This window comes from Salmo trutta, chromosome 12 (assembly GCF_901001165.1).
Source record: "Salmo trutta chromosome 12, fSalTru1.1, whole genome shotgun sequence".
NCBI lineage: Eukaryota > Metazoa > Chordata > Actinopteri > Salmoniformes > Salmonidae > Salmo > Salmo trutta.
Window position 1 is genome coordinate 3,965,815 of NC_042968.1, and position 26,781 is coordinate 3,992,595.

Sequence of the window (26,781 nt, forward strand, 5' to 3'; positions counted from 1 at the left end):
CGACTATTTTACACCATTTGAAAGATAAGACTCTCGTTAATCTAACCACATTGTCCGATTTCAAAAAGGCTTTACAGCAAAAGCAAAACATTAGATTATGTTAGGAGAGAACATAGCCAGAAATAACCACACAGCCATTTTTTCAAGCAAGCATATATGTCACAAAAACCCCAAAACACAGCTAAATTCAGCACTAACCTTTGATGATCTTCATCAGATGACACTCCTAGGACATTATGTTATACAATACATGCATGTTTTGTTCAATCAAGTTCATATTTATATAAAAACTGCTTTTTACATTAGCATGTGATGTTCAGAACTAGCATACCCACCGCAAACTTCCGGTGAATTTACTAAATTACTCATGATAAACGTTGACAAAATACATAATTATTTTAAGAATTATAGATACAGAACTCCTTTATGCAAACGCTATTTCAGATTTTAAAATAGCTTTTCGGAGAAAGCACATTTTGTAATATTCTGAGTACTGTAAATTCTGGACTACAAAGCCGCAACTTTTTTACCACGCTTTGAACCTTGCGGCTTAAACAATGACAAGGCTAATATATGGATTTTTTCCGCTTTCAAATTTTTTTTTTACAAAAAAAACATTCTGTGATGTGCTCAGTTTTTTGGCGGCATGAAGCTTTCATTAGACCAATGAAATTGCCGAACGGGTTAAGGTCAAACAACTTTTTGGTTTACTGTTTAGATTAAATCGACCGCTCTCAAACTTCCCATCATTCTGATTACGGTAGTCATTTTGTCACCCTCATCATGGCAAAGACACGGAGAAATGCATATGATGCAGCTTTCAAGTTGAAGGCGATTGATCTGGCTTTTGGAAAAGGAAATAGAGCTGCTGCACGGGAGCTTGGTCTTAATGAGTCAATGATAAGACGTTGGAAACAGCAGCGTGAGGAATTGACTCAGTGCAAAAAGACAACTAAAGCTTACTGCAAATTTTGTATTTTTTGTTACAAGCCGTGTTTCATTAAAGCCTGTTTATTTTTGTTACAAGCCGTGTTTCGTTAAAGCCTGTGTAAAGTTATTTTGATTCAATATACCGGTAGGCACCTGCGGCTTATAGACATGTGCGGCTTATTTATGTTCAAAATAAAATACAAATTTTAAATTCAGTGGGTGCGGCATATATTCAGGTGCGCTTAATAGTCCGGAAATTATGGTACATAGCTCGGCCATCACAGGCTAGCTAATTTGACACCCACCAAGTTTGGGGCAACCTAAAATTACTATTAGAAAAATTGGATTACCTTTTCTGTTCTTTGTCAGAATGCACTCCGAGGACTTCTACTTCAACAACAAATGTTGTTTTGGTTCCAAATAATCCATAGTTATATCCAAATACCTCCATTTTGTTCGTGCGTTCAGGTCACTATCCGAAGGCTAACGCGCGAGCGCATTTCGTGACAAAAAAAATTACAAAATTCCATAACCGTACTTAGAAGCATATCAAACGCTGTTTAAAATCAATTTTTATGCTATTTTTCTCATAAAATAGCAATAATATTCCAACCGGACAACGTTGTATTCATTCAAAGACTGAAATAAAAAAAAATTGAAGTCTCGTGAAAGCGCATCTAAGTCTCACTGTCCCCAGGCAGGCCACTTACAAACTCTGCTGCTGTACTTTGCCCAGAGACAGGAGACACGTCATTCCGCTTTCAGAACGCTTTAGAGAGCCAATGGAAGCCTTAGAAAGTGTCACGTATCAGCACAGATGCTGTAATGTCGATAGAGATTCAACAGAAGGACAACAAATTGTCAGACAGGGCACTTCCTGCATGGAATCTTCTCAGGTTTTTGCTTGCCATATGAGTTCTGTTATACACAGACACCATTCAAACAGTTTTAGAAACTTTAGATTGTGTTCTATCCAAATCTACTAATTATATGCATATTCTCGTTTCTGGGCAAGAGTAGTAACCAGTTTAAATTGGGTACGGTTTTTATCCGGCCGTGAAAATACTGCCCCCTAGGTTAAAGTGCGGTCAGAATCAGGCCAACTCCTAGCGTCAGCAACTCGCTTATACAACGAAAAGAATGTCTCAGGGTCCTTCTCTTTAAATTTAGGCAACAACCATAAGTTCCCAACAATATCAAATGTGTCCGGGGCACGACTGAAAGAGGAACGACCCCTAGGTAAATCTGGAACACCATCCCAGAGCAAACTCTGCCCTGAGAGCTTTCCTTCCCTAACCAACTCTAGCCGTTCCTATTGCAGCTTGATTTTAGCACGCTCCAAATCCTGTTTAAATGCCAATACTTTTTCATACTTTACACGATCATCTTCTAGCTGTAACAGAAGCAGTTCTTTCTGTTGTTCAAAAAGACGACTACTAGGGCTAACAGATAGAGCAGCCATTGTAATGAAATGGGGAGACTGCGAGTCCTCAGCAGAGGCTGCCCCAGTGATAACTTCAAGAATACCACTCTCCATCAGATTGAAATTAGTGATAAACGGTTAAAATTACATTAGGTTGATATTGAAGACCAATCTGATGGACTGGTATTCTTGAAGTTACCACTGGGGCAGCCTCTGCTGAGGACTCGATGTCTCCCTGGTTGAAATGAGTGATAAATGGTTAAAATTATATTAGGTTGATATTGAAGGCCAACCTTGTAGTGTTCAGCATTCTTCAACAGCTGTTCTTTAGTACATAATTCTAACAGTTCCTCTGATGGAAAGCAAATTAACTCATCTACACAAGACGCCATAGTCACAAGAAATACAACAAAAAAATCTTGCTCTTCCCCTCTGCTGAGCACACCAGACCAGACCACAAGAGCAATGACAATCACACTGGGCACCACAGAAGAGAGATGAGATATATATGGAGCTTCCCCAAAACCTACAATAACGCAACCCTCGTCTTCATGCGGATTTGCGTTGGGTAATTGCGCACTCTAACCCTCTGGCAAGGAAAAAAAGAAACAGCACACTGGCAGATTCCCCAAGCCACGGATGTGCCCCCGAGACAACTGCTCAATCCACAGACACCACACAAAAATAACAAAATAACCATGCCTAACGTATTCCAAAGTGAAACATGTCGCTAAGCCTAACAGGGGAAAAAGAAATGCTATAGCTCCAGGTAGCAAGTTTCACTACCCTACCCAAATCTCCCACTGAGGTACACAGCCTATTGTACTCACCTCAGACCGATGTCCCAACAGTGAGTAGAGCAAAAGTCTCCAGCCTCGGCAGGGGCCTGGAAACCAACCAATATACTCGCTCCAACGCAGCACACAACCAACTATCCACCACAGTGGCAAGTTTACCAAACAAAGGCAACCAATACTGGGCACCAAACATTACAACTCAAACAAGCTGTAATAAAAGATGGAAACAAAGCACCTACAGAGTTCTCAAACAATACCTTCAAGATCCCAGATGAGCCCCCACTTGTCACGAACCAACTCGAAGTTCATAACAGAGAGGGTGACAGCGTGGAGATAGGGAATAACAAAATATTTATTAACTGAAGTAAACTAAATACAACTAACAATGGTGTGTGTAATCAGTAGTGTAAGTGAGTGTTTGCGTGCATAAATGTGATAATGGGTGTTGAAAGGTGCCAAAGCAACAAAACGGCCACAAAAAAATTAATAAATGCCACAACCAAAATCTGTAAGTCTGTCTGCATGGAGAGAGTCTCAATAAATGGGGAAAAGGTGTATTTATCCCGGGACACAGGTGTGTCCCATTTTGCTGATGAACCTCCCTGCTCCGCCCACCGACATCCAATTAAGGAAAACAAGCGCAAAGAGAACGATTTTGGCAGACAGAGTGGGAGGGTCATCACAGATGTTTTATGAATGACCGAAGGTGTCTCACTTCAAACTAAGTATTACAGGACACTACATAAAGTGTCAATAAATAGGTCTCATGATCCACAGAATACTGTAGGGTGTGAGAGGTATTTAAATGGGTTGATGGACCTGCAAAGCTTGCGTTTGTGTGCGTGTGTGTGTGTGTGTGTGTGTGTGTGTGTGTGTGTGTGTGTGGGGGGGGGGGGGGGTCCAACCTGAGACTACCACATCAGGTATTCATTCCTCTTCTGTTCCGATGCTGGAGACCAGGGCTTGATTACAACCTGTTACAATGGTGCCAACATTGGGCCCAGCATTGTGTGGTATGGCACATTTTTGTTGTGTTTGTGTATTGTGGAACATGCATTTGTATTTTGTATTAAAGATCCCCATCAGCTGCTGCCAAGGCAGCAGCTATTCTTCCTGGGGTCCAGCAACATTAAGGTAGTTAAATACAATTTAAAATATTATATGACATTGCATTTCATAACACTTTACCCAATACATTTAGTGTGTTCCCTCAGGCCACTACTCCACTATCACATATGTACGTGTGTATAGAGTGTGCATGTCTTAGCATGTGTGTCTGTGCCTGTGTGTCTCTTCACTGTCCCCGCTGTTCCATAAGGTGTATTTTTTAAATCCGTTTTCAAAATCTGTTTCTACTGCTTACAGCCATGGCTCTATGTAGTACTGTGCACCTTTCATAGTCTGTTCTTGGCTTGGGGATTTTGAAGAGACCTTTGGTGGCATGTCTTGTCGGGTATGCATGGGTGTCCGAGCTGTTTGGTAGTAGTTTAAACAGACACCTCGGTACATGCAGCATGTCAACACTTCTTACAAAAACAAGTAGTGATGAAGTCATTCTCTCCTCCACTTTGAGCCATGAGAGATTGACGTGCATATTATTAATGTCAGCTCTCCGTGTACATTTAAAGGCCAGCCGTGCTGCCCTGTTCTGAGCCAATTGTAATTTTCCGAGGTCCCTCTTTGTGACACCTGACCACACGACTGAACAGTCGTCCAGGTGCGACAAAACTAGAGCCCGTAGGACCTGCCTTGTTGATAGTGCTGTTAAAAGGTCAGAGTATAGTGTTGTTAAGAAGGCAGAGTAGTGCTTTATTATGGACAGATTTCTCCCCATCTAAGCTACTGTTGTATCAATATGTTTTGACCATGATAGTTTAGTCACCTCAATTTGCTTCATTTTCACATTATTTATTACAAGATTTAGTTGAGGTTTTGAGTTTAGTGAATGATTTGTCCCAAATACAATGTTTTTAGCTTATGTAATATTTAGGACTAATTTATTCCTTGCCACCCATTATGAAACTAACTGCAGCTCCTTGTTAAGTTTTGCAGTGATTTCACTCGCTGTAGTAGAAGTGTTGTGTCATCCGCATACATCAACACACACTGGCTTTACTCAAGGCCAGTGGCATGTCATTAGTAAAGTTCAAAAAAAGTAAGGGGCCTAGACAGATGCCCTGGGGAGTTCCTGATTCTAGCGGCATTATGTTAGAGAGGCTTCCATTAAAGAATACCCTCTGTGTTCTGTTAGACAGGTAACTCCTTATCCACAATAAAGCAGGGAGTGTAAAGCCATAACACAAGTTTTTCCATTAGCAGACTATGATCGATAATGTCAAAAGTCACACTGAAGTCTAACAAAAGAGCTCCCATAATCTTTTTATCATCAATTTTCTCAGCCAATCATCAGTCATTTGTGTAAGTGCCATGTTTGTTGAATGTCCTTCCCTATAAGTGTGCTGAAAGTCTTTTTACAGTAAAATAGTGTTGTATATGGCAAACACTATTTTTTCCAAAATTTTACTAAGGGTTGGTAACAGGCTGATTGGTCAGATATTTGAGCCAGTAAAGGGGGCTTTACTCTTCTAGGGTAGAATAATTACTTTTGCTTACCCACAGGCCTGAGTGCACATACACTCCAGTGGGCTTAGACTGAAGATATGGCAAATAGGAGTGTCAAAATCATCCGATATTATCTTCAGAAATTTTCCATCCAAGTTGTCATTGTTGATAGACAACAATATATATTTTTAACTTCAACACTCACTTTACGGAATTCAAAATTACAATTGTCTTTCATAATTTGGTCAGTTATAGTTGGATGTGTAGTATCAGCGTTTGTTGCTGGCATGTCATGCTTAAGTTTGCTAATCTTGCCAATGAAAAAATCATTAAAGTAATTTTAGTCACATGATTTCTCAATTTGCAGTACGTTTGCCTCATCCCTCTCAACCATGCAATTTTCCAATTCCTCCTCAATCCACAGTGATATAACAGTTTTTACAGTTATTTTTTTAATGGGTGCATGCTTATTAGTTACTGGAATAAGCAATTTCAGAACTGTGTCAAGTGTAGCATGTGGTTGCTCCTCCTTACACACCACAGACCAGCAAATATTTCTTACATCATCAGCATAGGAATCACTACACAACGTATTGTATGACCTCTTATTCACTATATTAGGCCCAGCCTTTGGAACTTTGGTTTTCCTAGATATGGTTACTATATTGAGATCACTACATCCGATAGATTTGGATACTGCTTTAAAGCAGATTTCTGCAGCATTAGTTAATATGTGATCAATACATGTTGATGATTTCATTCCTGTGCTGTTTGTAAATACCCTGGTAAATTGACTATTAATCTGGTCCAGGTTGCAGGCAGTGGTTACAGTTAAGCTTTTTTTTGAGTGTGCAGCTTGATGAAAACCAGTCAATATTTAGGTCACCCAGAAAAAGTACCTCTGTTGATATCACATTAATGATCAAGCATTTCACAGATATTATCCAGATACTGACTGTTAGCACTTGGTGGTACATAACGGCTTCTCGCAAGAATGAGGCAGGTGAACCTGTGGCCATATTTAACATGAGATCCTCTCACTATTTTATGAATCTTGTTTCTTAGGTTATAATATTTTAATGTGGGCTATTTTTTTGCACTTTTCTGGGATGCTTAATTGTTTTTATTGCTTTACTTGGAAGCTTATCAGAAGTAAACATTACAAATAGATTTTTGTTTGAGCTGACAGTGCAGGGTGAGCTGCACGCATTAGTCTTCCTACTAGGGCGCACCGCCTCAGTGCTAACAATATAACTCTGGTTCATAGGCACATGATTACTGCATGCAATAGCTGTAGGAGCGACAGAGGCGTTCAGGGGAGTTAGATATACATGAATTATGTTACTGGAGGAGGTCCGGCGGTTCTTTTGCCTCGAGTGGTTTCGCAAACCCCTCAAGGACCAAAGGGCTGTGGGGTCCGATTGACCTGAGCCAGCTGTAGTATCCTTTGTGGATGATGAATGGGCCGGAGTCTCAGAGAGCCTCACAGTCCGATGAAGCACGGATCTCTGGGGATCTGAACCCGAGGTGGAAGCTACCGGAGAGGGAGCCAGAACAGCTGACGAAGTTGTAGGTACCTCCGGAACCGATCTCGAATCAGACTCCCCCAGGGAAGGCGGCACTGGAACCTCTGGATCCAGGGCAGCAAAGCTGTTTCTAGTCTGTGTCCGGTACGAGTTTACCATCACCAAGGTTGCCGCCATTGCCAGAGGTTGCTGCTTTCGAATTCCACAATGAGTGACATATCGCCATGGCTGGTTGGTAGGGTCAAGAACAGGAACATCAACCAAGTCATCCAGAAGCACCCTACTAGCTCCATTCTCCAGGGAAGGGGGGGAACCGCTTCAGGGAGGGATCCCTGCAGAGCACCGGCCAGTCGGCTGTAGAGAGCCGACACGGCGGTAACACTTCCACCAGGCCAAAGCCGGGTCAGGCAACTGGGGTAAAATAGGAAGAAAAAGTAGGTGGGTGTGGATTCCCCAGTAGCTTGTGTAAATTTGCTACTTGTTTGCTAAGAGTAGCCATTTTGCCCCTGTAGTCCTCTGCAAGCAAACAGTTGCTGCATTGAATGTCAGAGCGGTCCACATTGTCCTGGAATAGATCAAAAATAAACACAGCTCCTGCAGCATTGAAAATGTTTGTTAACGTCCTCCATTTGAGGCTACAGGCTAGCTAGGCTAGTTGGGCTTCCGTGTCTCTCTTCTTGACAGGGAATTCCCAACTTGTTCGAGAGAGTAAAACAACGCTATCAAAACGGCAGGCCAAGTTAAGCCTACACCAAACACGATTAATTAGCATTATTGTAAAATTCACGATGTAAAAAGTTAATAGCAGTGTAGAGTATTGTAACTCAGGTTAGTAAAGCAGGTTTTGTCAACAACACTAAAAAGTAAGATGGGCATGGCAGTAGAGTGTGGCACACACACACTATATAATTATTCTGAAACATTCTTACGAGAGTTTAAAAACAACATCTATTTCATTTTTCCCATATTATACACAAGTTTTAAATCAGCAAGGGATTCCTGCATAGCTATAAAATCGGACTATAGTTTTGACACAGCCAGACCAACAGTCGGGCAATAGCATACATAATAGTACCATCCGCATAAAGATGTAGTTTGACCAATGGTGTTTATTTACTGTTTATTTACTGTAAATAGTGAAGTGAACAGGTCCCAAAATCGCCGCTGTGGTACACATTTATGTACTTCAAGAAATTCAGACTTAACCCAATCCATCACGATGGCCTGACTTCTTTCACTAAGATAATCATGAAACCGAGAACAGGCATATCGAGGACAACTTGTTAAATAAAATAGCATGATTAACAGTATCAATAGCTTTCGACAGGTTCACAAACAATTCAGCACATTTCATTTTAGTGTCGGAAGCGTTGACAAGATCATTAATAACTAAAGTGGTTGCTGTCATAGTGCTATTCCCCGGCCTAAACCGTGGTTGGTAAACATTCAACATACACTACCGTTCAAAAGTTTGGGGTCACTTAGAAATGTCCTTGTTTTTGAAAGAAAAGCACTTTTTTTGTCCATTAAAATAACATCAAATTGATCAGAAATACAGTGTAGATATTGTTAATGTTGTAAATTACTATTGATCGCCCCCTGAAAGGAAAAAGTGTCAAATGAATTAAAAATACCAGTTTTAAAGGGTTTGAGTAAATTCAGTGCTTGAGGCTTAACTACAGACACCCTGGTGCGAATCCAGGCTGTATCACAACCGGCCGTGATTGGGAGTCCCATAAAGCGGCGCACAATTAGCCCAGCGTCGTCTGGGTTGGGCCGTTGTAGGCCGTCATTGTAAATAGAATTTCTTCTTAATTGACATGCCTAGTTAAATAAAGGTTAAAAGAAATGATCAGGTAATGTATTTATTCATCCACATAAGATTGTACTGTTTGGTATCCATGTGATCACACAATCTTTACTCAGAAGATGAATGATGTTTTGAGTGTGTACAAATGCAATATCACATTCATGTGGGGTATTTATGAAAACATGCCATGGAAAAGTTTTAGAACATAATGGTTTGTGATGAACTGGGTTGTACCCAGGCTCATGGAGTTCTCACATTACTTGAGCAAATCACAACTCTCCTGAATGCTGCTCTTACAGACGTAGTCTTAAAGTGTAAGGGGTTGTGGGTGTGTTCAAAGGCGACCATGGTATGAAGAAGTGGTCTGGTCTGTCATAATAGACGTCTGTGCGTTGGTTGGTACATGACTAATCGGTTACCCAGCTCTATTTTTCATCACTAAGAGAGTGAAGAAAAAAAAGAAGGCCATTTTCCAAGCATTGAAAACAGCCAAAGTAAGTAGATTATTTCACTCTCTGTATTTTGTTTAAGGAATGTAATATGTGTTTAAGGATTGGTCAAATGTGATCAGTTGTTTACACTAGGGCTATTCATATTGGTAATTTGAAATATCACATGGTTTTATATTTATAAACATATGAATTGTATATATTTCACCAGGTCCTGTTGAAGAATGTTATTTATTGTAGGACCACATGTCTTTTACAGCCAAATTAATATCATTACACCTTAAACTCTAAACCATTTTGACAAATAATCCAAATAACTTCACAGATCTTCATTGTAAAGGGTTTAAACACTGTTTTCCATGCTTGTTCAATGAACCATAAACAATTAATGAACATGCACCTGTGGAACAGTCGTTAAGACAATAACAGCTTGCAGACAGTAGGCAATTAAGGTCACAGTTATGAAAACTTAGGACACTAAAGAGGCCTTTCTACTGACTCTGAAAAACACCAAAAGAAATATGCCCAGGATCCCTGCTCATCTGCGTGAACTTGCCTTAGGCATGCTGCAAGGAGGCATGAGGACTGCAGATGTGGCCAGGGCAATAAATTGCAATGTCTATACAGAGACACCTAAGACAGCTCTACAGGGAGCGACAGCTGATTGTCCTCGCAGTGGTAGACCATGTATAACAACACCTGCACAGGATAGGTACATCCGAACATCACACCTGCGGGACAGGTACAGGATGGCAACAACAACTGTCCGAGTTACACCAGGAACGCACAATCCCTCCATCAGTGCTCAGACTGTCCGCAATAGGCTGAGAGAGGCTGGACTGAGGGCTTGTAGGCCTGTTGTAAGGTAGGTCCTCACCAGACATCACCGGCAACAACGTCGCCTATGGGCACAAACCCACCGTCGCTGGACCAGACAGGACTGGTTTTGTCTCACCAGGGGCGATGGTCAGATTTGTGTTTATCGTCAAAGGAATGAGCGTTACACCAAGGCCTGTGCTATGGAGGGGATCGATTTGGAGGTGGAGGGTCCGTCATGGTCTGGGGCGGTGCGTCACAGCATCATCGGACTGAGCTTGTTGTCATTGCAGGCAATCTCAACGCTGTGCATTACAGGGAAGACATCCTCCTCCCTCATGTGGTACCCTTCCTGCAGGCTCATCCTGACATGACCCTCCAGCGTGACAATGCCACCAGCCATAATGCTCATTCTGAACGTGATTTCCTGCAAGACAGGAATGTCAGTGTTCTGCCATGGCCAGCAAAAAGCCCAGATCTCAATCCCATTGAGCACGTCTGGGATCTGTTGGATTGGAGGGTGAGGGCTAGGGCTATTCCCCCCAGAAATGTCACGGAACTTGCAGGTGCCTTGGTGGAAGAGTGAGGTAACATCTCAGAGCAAGAACTGGCAAATCTGGTGCAGTCCATGAGGAGGAGATGCACTGCAGTACTTAATGCAGCTGGTGGCCGCACCAGATACTGACTGTTACTTTTGACTTTGTCCCCCCCTTTGTTCAGGGACACATTATTCCATTTCTGTTAGTCACATGTCTGTGGAACTTGTTCAGTTTATGTCTCAGTTGTTGAATCTTATGTTCATACAAATATTTATACATATTAAGTTTGCTGAAAATAAACGCAGTTAACAGTGAGAGGACGTTTATTTTTTTCTGAGTTTATGTGGACACCTGCTCGTCAAACATCTCATTCCAAAACCATGGGCATTGATATGGAGTCGGTCCCCCCTTTGCTGCTATAACACTCCACTCTTCTGGGAAGGGTTTCCACTAGATGTTGGACCATTGCTGCGAGGACTTGCTTCCATTCAGCCACACGAGCATTAGTAAGGTCATGCACTGATGCTCTGCGATTAGCCCTGGCTCGCAGTCGGTGTTCCAATTCATCCCAAAGGTGTTCAATGGGGTTGAGGTCAGTGCTCTTTGCAGGCCAGTCAAGTTCTTCCACACTGATCTCGACAAACCATTTCTGTTTGGACCTCGCTTTGTGCACGGGGACATTGTCATGCTGAAACAGGAAAGGGCCTTCCCCAAACTGTTGCCACAAAGTTGGAAGCACAGAATCGTCTAGAATGTCATTGTATGCTGTAGCGTTAAGGTTTCACTTCACTGGAACTAAGGGGCCTAGTGCGAATCATGAAAACAGCCCCAGACCATTATTACTCCTCCACTAAACTTTACAGTTGGCACTATGCATTGGGGAAGGTAGCATTCTCTGCTCTGCCATTTCATGAAGCTCCCAAAGTACAGTTATTGTGCTGAAGTTGCTTCCAGAGACTGTTTGGAACTTGGTAGTGAGTGTTACAACCAAGGAAAGAACATTTTTACGCGCTTCAGCACGCTGCGTTCCTGTTCTGTGAACTTTTGTGGCCCACGCCTTCGCGGCTGAGCCGTTGTTGCTCTTACACGTTTCCATTTCATAATAACAGCACTTACAGTTGACCGGGGCAGCTACAGCTGGGCAGAAATATGACAAACTGAGTTGTTTGAAAGGTGGCATCCTATGATGGTGCCACAATGAAAGTCACTGAGCTCTTCAGTAAGGCCATTCCAATGCCAATGTTTGTCTATGGAGATTGCATGTCTGTGTGCTCAGTTGTATACACCTGTATAAAACTGGGTGTGGCTGAAATTGGGTGTGGGTGTGGCTGAAATTGCAATAGGTGTGGCAATGGGTGTGGCTGAAATTGCCGAATCCACTAATTTGAAGGGGTGTCCACCTACTTTTGTACATATACAGTGCCTTGCGTATATGTGGTAGTAGAGTAGGGGCCTGAGGGCACACACTTAATACAGTGCCTTGCAAAAGTGTTCATCCCCCTTGGCGGTTTTCCTATTTTGGTGCATTACAACCTGTAATTTAAATGTGTTTTTATTTGGATTGCATGTAATGGACACACACAAATAGTCCAAATTAGTGAAGTGAAATGAAAAAAATAACTTGTTTAAATAAATTCTAAAAAAATCAAAAACGCAAAAGTGGTGCGTGCATATGTATTCACCCCCTTTGCTATGAAGCCCCTAAATAAGATATGGTGCAACCAATTACCTTCAGTAGTCACATAATTAATTAAATAAAGTCCACCTGTGTGCTATCTAAGTGTCACATGATCTCAGTATATAAACACCTGTTCTGAACAGCCCCAGAGTCTGCAACACCACTAAGCAAGGGACAACACCAAGCAAGCGACACAGTGAAGACCAAGGAGCTTTCCAAATAGGTCAGGGACAGTTCTGAAGAAGTACAGATCAGGGTTAGGTTATAAAAAAAATATCCAAAACTTTGAACATCCCACGGAGCACCATTAAATCCATTATTAAAAAATGGAAAGCAAATGGCACCACAACAAACCTGCCAAGAGAGGGCTGCCCACTACAACTCACGGACCAGGCAAGGAGGGCATTAATCAGAGAGGCAACAAAGAGACCAAAGATAACCCTGAAGGAGCTGTCTATAGGACCACTTTTAAGCCATACACACCACAATACTGGGCTTTACAGAAGAGTGGCCAGAAAAAAGCCATTGCTTAACGAAAAAAATAAGCAAACACATTTGGTGTTCGCCAAAAGGCATGTGGGAGACTCCCCAAACATATGCAAGAAGGTACTCTGGTCAGATGAGACTAAAATGTAGCTTTTTGGCCATCAAGGAAAATGTCTGGTGCAAACCCAATACCTCTTATCACCCCGCGAACACCATCCCCACAATGAAGCATGGTGGTGGCAGCATCATGCTGTGGGGATGTTTTTCATCTGCAGGACAGGGAAACTGGTCAGAATTGAAGGAATGATGGATGGCACTAAATACATGGAAATTCTTTAGGGAAACCTGTTTCAGTCTTCCAGAGATTTGAGACTGGGACAGAGGTTCATCTTCCAGCAGGACAATGACCCTAAGCATACTGCTTAAAGCAGCACTCGAGTGGTTTAAGGTTAAACATTTAAATGTCTTGAAATGGCCTAGTCAAAGCCCAGACCTCAATCCAATTGAGAATCTGTGATATGACTTAAAGATTGCTGTACACCAGCGGAACCCATCCAACTTGAAGGAGCTGGAGCAGTTTTGCCTTGAAGAATGGGCAAAAATCCCATTGGCTAGATGTGCCAAGCTGTGCCAAGCTGATAGAGACATACCCCAAGAGACCTGCAGCTGTAATTGCTGCAAGGGGTGGGGGGGTGAATAGTTATGCACGCTCAAGTTTTCTGTTTTTATTGTCTTATTGTCTGTTTCACAATAAAAAATATTTTGCATCTTCAAAGTGGTAGGCATGTTTTGTAAATGAAATGAAATGAAAATCAATTTTAATTCCAGGTTGTAAGGCAACAAAATACGAAAAATGCCAAGGGGGTGAATACTTTCACAAGCCACTGTACCAAAACCATTTGACCATTTTCTCAAAAGTGTATCATTACTGTCCCATTGTAGTGTATGATATACCATTTTCTAGCTCCGAGTCGCTACGTTTATCCAATGTACATAAGACCGAATCGAGCCGGTCGGTCGCATTCTGGCAAATGAATTATGATATTTGTGAGGAAGAAAAATACTACCGACTGATCATGCTTTCCATCCGATTCTGCAACCCCGTTGCATTCAAGTAGGTTGTATGAACCTGCTTGCTCTGGACTCCAGAGAAGTTACAATGTAACATGATATTCCTAGTTGATATTGACAGCTAAAATGTACCAGTTTCAGCTCAAAATGCAGGACTAAAATGTAGTTTATTTCTTTATCTTGTATTTTGTATCACCATTTTTGACTGGAATGACAGGCTACATTTACCCAGCGATTGCGAGCGTGTGTTCAGCCTGTACGCACATGTAAGCAAGGTTTGAACAACTCCTTTTTGGGGTCGTGGGTCAAAAAGTTTGAGGACTACTGAGCTAGCGAGACTATAGGTATACAGCTATAGAATCAGGTACAGTGCAAACGTCAAATTGTAGGAAGGGAGGATTGCCATAAATATTTACTGTTTACTTTGCATGCTCACCAGCAATGGGGCATCAGTCTTAACCCTGGGACTGTAAGGTCATATTTGCCAAAGCATAGTTCTGAGATGTTGAGCATCAAACATTATACATCCCAGATCTCAGAACTGTTTTGTAGTGAATTCTTCTTTTCATAACCCATTAAGGTCCTCATCTTAAAGGTACAGTGCCTAAAGTACAGAGTATCCAAATCCTGATCGATCCGTATGGCTCTGAAATGTCAATCTGGGTTCAGCCATAAGGTTGTATCTGACACTTCTGAATTAGACATCTTCAGTTTTTAAGAAGACTGTAGCTATTTTAATACATAAATAACACTATTTTACAAAGATAGTCAGAACACATCATAAGAAATTAATTTTGATCATCAGACAAATTACTGTCATCACTGAACAATGATGTGACAACATAATTTACTTAAGATTTCTGACAATGTATATATATTTTTGCGTGTCATTATTGCTGGCTAGACTAGCCTAGACCATACTTAGAGGCAGATGGCAAAGACGTGTTCTGATTGGTCCATCTGTATTTGTTCAGGCTTGCGTTTGGATTGCAGATAGAACCAAGTCAAGTCATTGCATGTATAAATATTTTTTTACTTGACTTGAAACTTGACTTGGAAAAATTTGACTTGACTTGCCCTTACAAGATTTCTGCTATTCGTCAGCTGTACTCCTGACCAAATCCATATGCCTTTTCAGGTTTCAAAATGTGTAACATTAACATAGTGGTAAATATGAAAGATCATTACCAACTCGAACACGAATAGCTTTGTAAAACAACAATTATGTCTCTAAAGCCATGTAAGCTTTGGATAGATAGTTGGCAAAGCTGCATAGCAGGTTCCCAATCCTTATTTCTCAGACTCTGCGTTCGATTCAGTATTGTCATACCAATAGTCTGCAGCAGTCCCCACAGCTTTCTCATTCTTCTGATCAAGGAATTTCCCCTTGACATCCTTTAATTCCTTGAGATTACTGAAAATTGTTGGCCAGAGCTCTGAAATAATTTGTTTTTCATCCAAATGTTGACATCGCACAAGAACCTGGGACAGTGGTGGAAGAAAAACAAATTATTTCAGAGCTCTGGCCAATGCATGTTTCAGTCTTGGTGTAAAATGTGTTTGTGCGATGTCATGAAAGTAACTCTCAAAATAATAAGTGTCTGGCTCAAATAAACATGAGTGTCTGATTTCACTAAGGTGACTCACCACAAAACCCAGGCATGAATTTTTAGCTTGAGACCAAACGTTGCTTTGAAAATCCCTATAGCGGGGATGGTGAGACAACTGTCTGGCTCATCATCCCCTTCCACAGGCTTTGGTATATATGGTAGATTCAGAGGTCCTAATTCTGAAGCAAACTAATCTAACCAGTGTTAGTTCATTGGTGTAAAAGACTCCAGAGTCGCAGGTTTTTGTTTAAGGTATGATGCAGGATAGCAGGTCTCTGCATTGTCACTAGGTGTTGGGTCTTAAGAGGCGGCTTGTGAATATTGTTTAGACATTCTCTACAAAGCGATGTTGTCAACTTGTCTATTGATGATTGTTCCATGTCCATTTTTAAAACTGGGATGTCGAGGCGGGGCCATACCATTCGTGCCATGCCCCATAGTCACACTGTAATTCATCGTCATCACCCGGCGGGAATAACTGTCTTCTAATACCATCATACTGTTTTGACATTTCTCCACGTTGTTGAATAATATGTGGGAAACACTTCATCGGCTTCTCGGGTACACCCACATTTGCTGTGTCTTCAACATTCAACGGGATACTCTTGGTGACGTGCACCAAATTGGACATATTTTGCTAGATTTCACTGGCAGTTAGTTGACTGGGAATAACTATTTCGACTCGAACAAGTATGAACAAACTGCCTGTTTTTTGGACATGTTAAATAGTCGACGTTCCATGAAAACACATGATCATAGAACCAAAAGCTGGGTAATATGATTGTGTGACCACCTACAGGAACCAAACACCACCTGAATGATGGATCTCAAATTTCAATATTGAAACAATGTTGCAAATGTTGGAGAGACAGACAGCAAGGTTTATACAAATCTCCGCTGTTGAAAACTAAATGTTAGTCTAAAAGAAATGTGAGAGAATGTCTAGATGCTTTTTATAGTGAAGATCAAGTTTAAAACTTCCCTGCCTGGGCTGATGAGACAATGGATTGTGTAGTCAGATGGAACAAAGTAAATATGCATTTTAACCTCAGAGATTTAGCCGGTGGTAAGATTTAGCCGGTGCCTCAGGACTACCTGGCTTGATGACTCCTTGCTGTCCCCAGTTCACCTGGCCGTGCTGCTGCTCCAGTTCCAACTGTTCTGCCTGCAGCTATGGAACCCTGACCTGTCCACCGGACGTGCTACCTGTCCCAGACCTGTTGTCCCAGACCTGCTGGAAAACCTGACCTATTCACCGGACGTGCTACCTGTCCGAGACCTGCTGTTTTCAACTCTCTAGAGACAGCAGGAGCGGTCGAGATACTCTCAAAGATCGGCTATGAAAAAGCCAACTGACACTTACTCTTGTGTTACTGACTTGTTGCACCCTCGACAACTACTATGATTATTATTATTTGACAATGCTGGTCGTTTATGAACATTTGAACATCTAGGCCATGTGCTGTTATAATCTCCACCCGGCACAGCCAGAAGAGGACTGGCCACCCCTCATAGCCTGGTTCCTCTAGGTTTCTTCCTAGGTTTTGGCCTTTCTAGGGAGTTTTTCCTAGCCACCGTGCTTCTACACCTGCATTGCTTGCTGTTTGGGGTTTTTGGCTGGGTTTCTGTACAGCACTTTGAGATATCAGCTGATGTAAGAAGGGCTATATAAATACATTTGATTTGATTTGATCTTGTCTCTGGCAACTGAACCAATAGAACGAATGACTAGCCAGCTTGAGTAGCAACCCTAGATTTGTTTCGGGACTATATCTTGTGGAAGGATGAAATAGTATGAATAAATTCATCAAAATATGTCAATCATTATTTGAATGTGTTGGTAACCTGTTGTATAAAAGTGATAATACCCTCGAAGTCGGTGTTTGGAGGATATATTGGCACAGTTTGCTGGCCCTCGACTTAATCTCGGCCTAACACTCATGCCAATATATCCTCCAAACACCGGCTTCTTGGGCATTATCACTTAAATATGACACTGACTGCCACATACAAATAAATATAGTAACACAAGTTTGTATTTTTTTTATCGTCATGGAAACGTATTCCAGTGGCTGTACCAAGCAAGAAAGCAGTAACTGCCTTCTAGGGTCAAAGGTCATGTCAGGGTCAAAATGAATAAAAAATTACGTCATAGTAAGACATCAGATAACCACATCACCATTGATCTGCCTACAATTAATTTGGCTGGACAATAAACAAAACTTTGAAGTCATTATTCTCAGTTTCACTGAGTCACTGCTCTTTTGCTTGGTAGGGCAGTATGGGTGCTGCCATTTTTTCCCTCATGATCAGTGGTGGGAAAAAGTACTACATCTCATACTTGAGTAAAAGTAAAGATACCTTAATAGAAAATGAAAGTCACCCAGTAAAAGTGAGTCACCCAGTAAAACACTACTTGAGTAAAAGTCTAAAAGTATTTGGTTTTAAATATACTTAAGTATCAAAAGTAAATGCAGTTGCTAAAACATACTTAAGTATCAAAAGTAAAAGTACATATCATTTAAAATGCATTATTTTAAGCAAAATGTTGTATTTATTTACGGATAGCCAGGGTCACACTCCAACACTCAGACATAATTTAAAAACAAAGCATTTGTGTTTAGTGAGTCCGCCAGGTCAGAGGCAGTAGGGATTACCAGGGATGTTCTCTTGGTAAGTGTGCTAATTGGACAATTTTCTGTCCTGCTAAGCATTCAAAATGTAACAAGTACTTTTGGGTGTCAGGGAAAATGTATGTAGTAAAAAGTATATCATTTTCTTTAGGAATGTAGTAAAGTAAAAGTAAAAGTTGTCAAAAATATAAATAGTAATGTAAAGTACAGATACCCAAAAAACTACTTAAGTAGTATACTGTATACTAGTAGGGCCAGGGGTTTTCCTAGTAAGGTCAACTCTTTTGGGTAGTTTGTTGCCGCTACCAGATGATTGTCCACTGCCATCTTGGCTCATAGCAGCCTCTAATTTCACTCTTGATTGTTGTTGTGAAACATTCAACCTGATATGGGGCAAAAGTAAAAAGTATACATAATTTATGAAACAATATTATGAAAAGTTACTGCATGTACAGTGGGGGAAAAAAGTATTTGATCCCCTGCTGATTTTGTACGTTTGCCCACTTACAAAGAAATGATCAGTCTATAATTTTAATGGTAGGTTTATTTGAACAGTGAGAGACAGAATAACAAAAAATACAGAAAAACGCATGTCAAAAATGTTATAAAATTATTTGCATTTTAATGAGGGAAATAAGTATTTGACCCCTCTGCAAAACATGACTTAGTACTTGGTGGCAAAACCATTGTTGGCAATCACAGAGGTCAGACGTTTCTTGTAGTTGGCCACCAGGTTTGCACACATCTCAGGAGGGATTTTGTCCCACTCCTCTTTGCAGATCTTCTCCAAGTCATTAAGGTTTCGAGGCGGACATTTGGCAACTCGAACCTTCAGCTCCCTCCACATATTTTCTATGGGATTAAGGTCTGGAGACTGGCTCGGCCACTCCAGGACCTTAATGTGCTTCCTCTTGAGCCACTCCTTTGTTGCCTTGGCCGTGTGTTTTGGGTTATTGTCATGCTGGAATACCCATCCACGACCCATTTTCAATGCCCTGGCTGAGGGAAGGATGTTCTCACCCAGGATTTGATGGTACAAGGCCCCATCCATCGTCCCTTTGATGCGGTGAAGTTGTCCTGTCCCCTTAGCAGAAAAACACCCCCAAAGCATAATGTTACCACCTCCATGTTTGACGGTGGTGTTCTTGGGGTCATAGGCAGCATTCCTCCTCCTCCAAACACGGCGAGTTGAGTTGATGCCAAAGAGCTCCATTTTGGTCTCATCTGACCACAAAACTTTCACCAGTTGTCCTCTGAATCATTCGGATGTTCATTGGCAAACTTCAGACGGGCATGTATATGTATTCTTGAGCAGGGTGACCTTGCGGGCGCTGCAGGATTTCATTCCTTCACGGCGTAGTGTGTTACCAATTGTTTTCTTGGTGACTATGGTCCCAGCTGCCTTGAGATCATTGACAAGATCCTCCCGTGTAGTTCTGGGCTGATTCCTCACCGTTCTCATGATCATTGCAACCCCACGAGGTGAGATCTTGCATGGAGCCCCAGGCTGAGGGATATTGACAGTTCTTTGTGTTTCTTCCATTTGCGAATAATCGCACCAAATGTTGTCACCTTCTCACCAAGCTGCTTGGCGATGGTCTTGTAGCCCATTCCAGCCTTGTGTAGGTCTACAATCTTGCCCCTGACATCCTTGGAGAGCTCTTTGGTCTTGGCCATGGTGGAGAGTTTGGAATCTGATTGATTGATTGCTTCTGTGGACATGTGTCTTTTTTACAGGTAACAAGTTGCGGTTAGGAGCACTCCCTTTAAGAGTTTGCTCCTAATCTCAGCTCGCTACCTGTATAAAAGACACCTGGGAGCCAGAAATCTTTCTGATTGAGAGGGGGTCAGATACTTATTTCCCTCATTAAAATGCAAATCAATTTCTAACATTTTTGACATGCGTTTTTCTGGATTATTTTGTTGTTATTCTGTCTCTCACTGTTCAAATAAACCTACCATTAAAATTATAGACTGATCCTTTCTTTATCAGTGGGCATACGTACAAAATCAGCAGGGGATCAAATACTTTTTTCCCCCACTGTATAGTGGTGGCATAGCCTTTCTACTCTGAACAAAAATATAAACGCAACAGTGTTGGTCGCATGTTTCATGAGCTCGTCTGAGTGTGCCAGAGCGCAGAATGACAACTGACAAATTTACAAACTCTCAACACTTGTTGAATATGGACGGTGTCAGTAAACGTTGGGAAAAAAGTGTTTTAAATTGTCGCCAGCAGCACAGTTGCAGACACCAACACTCTGGATAACATGAAAACAGCCTAACGAGCTCTGCTAGGATGAGTAAAATGGTCAGAGTGAGCTGTACTCTCATTTGTGTCTGGAAGTAGCTAGCAAGCTAGCCAACGTTAGCCAGTTAACTTGGGTGCTTGACTGTTGTTGTTAGGTCAGATCAACAGATCAACAGAGCACACTCTGGCGGTGGGGTTCTGGTTTGGGCAGGCATAAGCTATGGACAACAAACACAATTGCGTTTTACCAATGCCATTTTAATGCACAGAGATAGCGTGACGAGATCCTGAGGCCCGTTTGTTGTAAGGATCGGACCCTTTTCTTCAATTTTCACCTAAAATGACATACCCAAATCTAACTGCCTGTAGCTCAGGAACTGAAGCAAGGATATGCATATTCTTGATACCATTTGAAAGGAAACACTTTGAAGTTTGTGGAAATGTGAAATTAATGTAGGAGAATATAACACATTAGATCTGGTAAAAGATAATACAAAGAAAAAACACATTACTTAATTTTTTTCTTCTTCTTTTAAATGTAAGAGAAAGGCCAATATATGACTTAGGAATCTAGGCGCAATTCAGATGTTGGCCACTAGATGGCAGCAGTGTATGTGCAAGGTTTTAGACTGATCCAATGAACCATTGCATTTCTGTTCAAAATGTTGTATCGAGACTGCCCAAATGTGCCTAATTGGTTGATTAACACATTTTGAAGTTCATAACTGTACACTCTCCTCAAACAATAGCATGGTATTCTTTCACTATAATAGCTACTGTAAATTGGACAGTGCAGTTAGATTAACAAGAATTAAAGCTTTCTGCCGATATCAAATATGTCTATGTCCTTGGAAATGTTCTTGTTACTTACAACCTCATGCTAATCACATTAGCCCATGTTAGCTTAACCATAATGCGGGGGGGGGGCACCGATCAAGGAGAGGTTAAAATAAAAATGAAAAATGGGTAATTAAAGCTGATCCTATATTTGATCTTAAGGACAGAAATCCACTTTAACATATCTCTTTCCCTTTTTATCTTCCACCTCTAGAAAAGATCTACCCTGACGGTGACCTGAAGGGTTCGTCATCAGACAGCGAGGATGAGGTGATGGGCCAGTACCAAGAAGCAGTCAACCGTTCGCAGGGTCTCCGAGGCGGGGCTAGCGGCAGCCAGTCAAATGGCTACGGCTGGGAGATGAGGCAGAAGTACAGCCCCCTATCAGCCGAGTATGACGGCTACAGCAGCGAGGCCTCGGCAGAGGACGGTAGGTTATGTCTATAGGGCAAAGGTGGGCAATCTTAGGGCAACGGTGGGCACAGTGTGGGTGCAGTCTTTTGTAACTACATTGAAAAGGCTCATTTAAAAATGTAATGTTAACCTGTGGAAGCCACAAGAGTGCGGCCATCAAACAGTGCACTGTAGATTCTATTTCAGAACCACCCGGCAGTGGGGAGCGCCATTCTTCAGCAGGCCGCGCCCAGCCCCCAACAGCACTCATAATGATTAGATCACGCACACCTCCCACATGAAGAAATACTATAGTATACTATGGTTACATTTTTTGCTGTCTTTACTGTAGTAACAAAAAAACTGTAGTACATACTATAGTAATAACTGTTTTTGCGGACTGTAGTACACTGTAGTATTTACTATAATGTTTGTATTTTCTTTTTCTGTTTGCTTTGTCCTTGATGAAACCTACTGGACAAAATACTCAAAGAGCTAATTTTCCATAACCTGTAGATAGGTAGAACTGAGGTCAAAGCTTTAGCTCTTTTTTTATAACCTGTAGGGCACACAATATATGGCCTTTACTTGGCATGTAGGTTTCTCACTGATAGGTGGCCCAAATTTGGACATGGGGAGGGGAATGGGCAGGCTATATGCAAATTAAATACTGTAGTATATACCAGAGGTGGGACCAGGTCATTGTTTTACAAGTCACAAGTAAGTCTCAAGTCTTAGCACTCAAGTCCTAAGTCAAGTCCCAAGTCAAGACAGGCAAGTCCGAGTCAAATCTCAAATCAAGACTAACAAGTCTCAAGTCAAATCTCAAGTCCTAAACTTTGAGTTTCGAGTCCTAAACAAGTCATAATGTGCTCTTCACCAAATGCAATACCATTTCATGTTTTTAACAACAGTAATAGTATATTACATTTACGCAAATCATGAATGCTTTTAAAAATATATTTATTACTTTCCAATAAACTTTATATTTCCATGGAAATACATGGGTAGTCATAAGTAAGATACACCCCCCCAATGGCGATCGACTATCGAGGATCACTATGGGGCGCAATCGAGCGATGTAGGCTTGTACACAATCGCCCAACAATAACACACACACACACACACACACACTGTGTGTGTAGTTACAATAGGCTAACCTATGTCAATGGCTTTAGGAACAGCAGTAACATCAGGCAGGATTTAGGCTACCAACTGCCTAGCCAGTTGTAGTGCAATGATCACGTTCCCACACTGACTGACTATGTGGAGGCTCATTGATTTAATGTTACGTTAGCCAACATGCTACACTAGCAAAGTTATGAATGATATATATATATATATATATATATATATATATATATATATATATATATATATATATATATATTAGCCACGACTTACCCTTCTTTGTGCTGCTTCAAATGTCGAACAAATTTGGAAGTTGTTGCGCCTCTACCACATCACCGGATTTCTGCCACTCTGGATCATTACACCGGATCATCGCAACTAGCTAGCTGCAAACAAGTGGCTACTATCGCCTCTGTCAGTTAGCCTTGAACTAGCCTCGAGCTAGGCCCATATACAAGCTAATTCTAGGCCTACAATACCTCTTTTGCCAATTGGCCTGGACCCATTATTATTGTCGACGCGGAGCCATGCCGATTCATCACGACTGGTCTGCCGACGTAATCGCCCGATGTTGTCTCAACAGGCTACGATGTCGCCGAAGAACCATCTGCTATACCCGGCCCGCTACCTTTCTGAACGCCGTGTCTCCCGCTCGCCTAGCGTAGTAGTGACTCCCGAACGGCTCCCTGACTCGCCTATTGCTGCTCATTGGACCCTATGATCACTCTGCTACACAGCTGATGCCCCTTGAACTGTTTCAATAACACGGTACCTCATTTTGTTTATCTGTCGGCCCCAGCCTCGAACTCAGGTCCTGTATGTACCTAATTGACCTGCTCTGCCCATTCAACGTTATTTACTCGTTGTTGTCTTACTTCTCCTGATCAACACCTGTGATTGCTTTCTTCCTCTTTCTAATGTCAATATACCTTGTCTACTGCTGTCTCGGCTAGTTCTTATTGTTTTATGTCAATGTAGAGCCCTCAGTCCCGCTCAACATGCCTAAGATAGCTCTTTTGTCTCACCCCACACACATGCGGAGACCTCACCTGGCTTAACTGGTGCCTCCAGAGACGAAACTTCTCTCATCGTCACCCCATGCCTAGGTCTACCTTCACTGTACTCACATCCTACCATACCCTTGTCTGTACATTATGCCCTGAATCTATTCTACCATGCCCAGAAATCTGCTCCTTTTATTCTCTGTTCCCAACGCACTAGACGACCAGTTCTTATAGCCTTCAGCCGTACCCATATCCTACTCCTCCTCTGTTCATCTAGTGACGTAGAGGTTAATCAAGGCCCTGTAGCCCTCAGTTCCACACCTATTCCCCAGGTGCTATCATTTGTTGACTTCTGTAATCGCAAAGCCTTGGTTTCATGCATGTTAACATCAGAAGCCTCCTCCCTAAGTTTGTTTTATTCACTGCTTTAGCACACTCTGCCAACCCTGATGTGCTAGCCGTGTCTGAATCCTGGCTTAGGAAGGCCACCAAAAATTCTGAAATTTCCATCCCCAACTATAACATTTTCCGCCGAGATAGAACTGCCAAAAGGGGCGGACTTGCAATCTACTGCAGAGAGTGTCTGCAGAGTTCTGTCATGCTATCCAGGTCTGTGCCCAAACAGTTCGAGTTTGTACTTTTAAAATCCACTTTTCCAGAAACAAGTCTCTCACTGTTGCCACTTGTTTTAGACCTCCCTCAGCCCCCAGCTGTGCCCTGGACACCATACGTGAATTGATTGCCCCCATTTATCTTCAGAGTTCGTACTGTTAAGTGACCTAAAATGGGATATGCTTTACACCTCGACCATCCTACAATCTAAGCTAGATGCCCTCAATCTCACACAAATTATCAAGGAACCTACCAGGTACAACCCTAAATCCGTAAACATGGGCACCCTCATAGATATCATCCTGAACAACCTGCCCTATAAATACACCTCTGATGTCTTCAACCAGGATCTCAGCGATCACTGCCTCATTGCCTGCGTCCGTAATGGGTCCGCGGTCAAACGACCACCTCCTCACTGTCAAACGCTTCCTAAAACAGTTCAGCGAGCATGCCTTTCTAATCGACCTGGCCCGGGTATCCTGGAAGGATATTGACCTCATCCGGTCAGTAGAGGATAACTGTTTATTCTTTAAAACTGCTTTCCTCGCCATCTTAAATAAGCATGCCCCATTCAAAAAATGTGAACTAAGAACAGATATTGCCCTTGGTTCACTCCAGACTTGACTGCCCCTGACCAGCACAAAAACATCCTGTGGCCTTCTGCATTAGCATCGAATAGCCCCTGCAATATGCAACTTTTCAGGGATGTTAGGAACCAATATACACAGTGGGTTAGGAAAGCAAAGGCTAACTTTTTCAAACAGATATTTTCATCCTGTAGCACAAATTACAAAATGTTTTGAAACACTGTAAAGTCCATGGAGAATAAGAGCACCTCCTCCCAGCTGCCCACTGCACTGAGGCTAGGAAACACCGTCACCACCAATAAATCTACGGTAATCGAGATTTTCAATAAGCATTTTTCTACGGCTCGCCGTGCTTTCCACCTGGCTATCCCTACCCCAGCCAACAGCTCTGCACCCCCCACAGCAACTTGCCCAAGCCCCCCCCCCCTCCCCCCACTTTTCCTTCACCCAAATCCAGATAGCTGATGTTCTGAAAGAGCCTCAAATTCTGGACACCTACAAATCAGCTAGACAAATCAGCTAGACAATCTGGACCCTCTCTTTCTAAAATTATTCGCCACAATTGTTGCAACCCCTATTACTAGCCTGTTCACCCTCTCTTCCGTATCGTCTGAGATCCCTAAAGATTGGAAAGTGGCCGCGGTCATCCTCCTCTTCAAATGGGGAGACACTCCAGACCCAAACGGTTACAGACCTATATCAACCCTGCCCTGCCTTCCTAAAGTCTTCGAAAGCTAGTTAACAAGTTAACAAACAGATCACTGACCATTTCGAATCCCACCTTACCCACCACTATGCAATCTGGTTTCCGAGCTGTTCATGGGTGCACCTCAGCCACGCTCAAAGTCCAAAACGATAGCATAACCGCCATCGATAAAAGACAGTACTATGCAGCCATTTTCATCGACCTGGCCAAGGCTTTCGACTCTCTCAATCACCATGGACTCAACAGCCTTGGTTTCTCAAATGACTGCCTTGCCTGGTTCACCAACTACTTCTCAGATAGAGTTCAGTGTGTCAAATCGGAGGGCCTGTTGTCCGGCCTTCTGGCAGTCTCTATGGGGGTGCCACAGGGTTCAATTCTCGGGCCGACTCTTTTTTCTGTATATATCAATGATGTCGCTCTTGCTGCTGATGATTCTTTGATCCACCTCTACGCAGACGACACCATTCTGTATACTTCTGGCCCTTCTTTGGACACTGTGTTTACAATCCTCCAGACGAGCTTCAATGCCATACAACACTCCTTCCATGGCCTCCAACTGCTCTTAAATGCTAGTAAAACTAAATGCATGCTCTTCAACCAATTGCTGCCTGCACCCGCCCACCCGACTAGCATCACTACTCTGGACGGTTTTGACTTAGAATATGTGGACAGCTACAAATACCTAGGTGTCTAGACTGTAAACTCTCCTTCCAGACTCACATTAAGAATCTACAATCCAAAATGACATCTAGAATTGGCTTCCTATTTTGCAACAAAGCATCCTTCACTCATGCTGCCAAACATACCCTCGTAAAACTGACTATCCTACCGATCCTTGACCTCGGCGATGTAATTTACAAAATAGCGTCCAACACTCTACTCAGCAAATTGGATGTAGTCTATTACAGTGCCATCCGTTTTGTCACCAAA

The 26,781-nt window shown here is 42.1% G+C and overlaps 1 protein-coding gene across 2 annotated transcripts in view; it reads left to right on the forward strand.

Annotated features, from left to right (window-relative positions):
* The window catches only part of syt14a (synaptotagmin XIVa), a 239,762-nt gene that overhangs the window by 140,297 nt on the left and 72,684 nt on the right, over positions 1–26,781 (forward strand). For both annotated transcript variants that reach the window (XM_029766857.1, XM_029766858.1), the window contains exon 4: positions 21,633–21,848. In XM_029766857.1, coding sequence (XP_029622717.1) covers positions 21,633–21,848 — 216 coding nt within the window. The remainder of the gene's footprint in view (positions 1–21,632; positions 21,849–26,781) is intronic.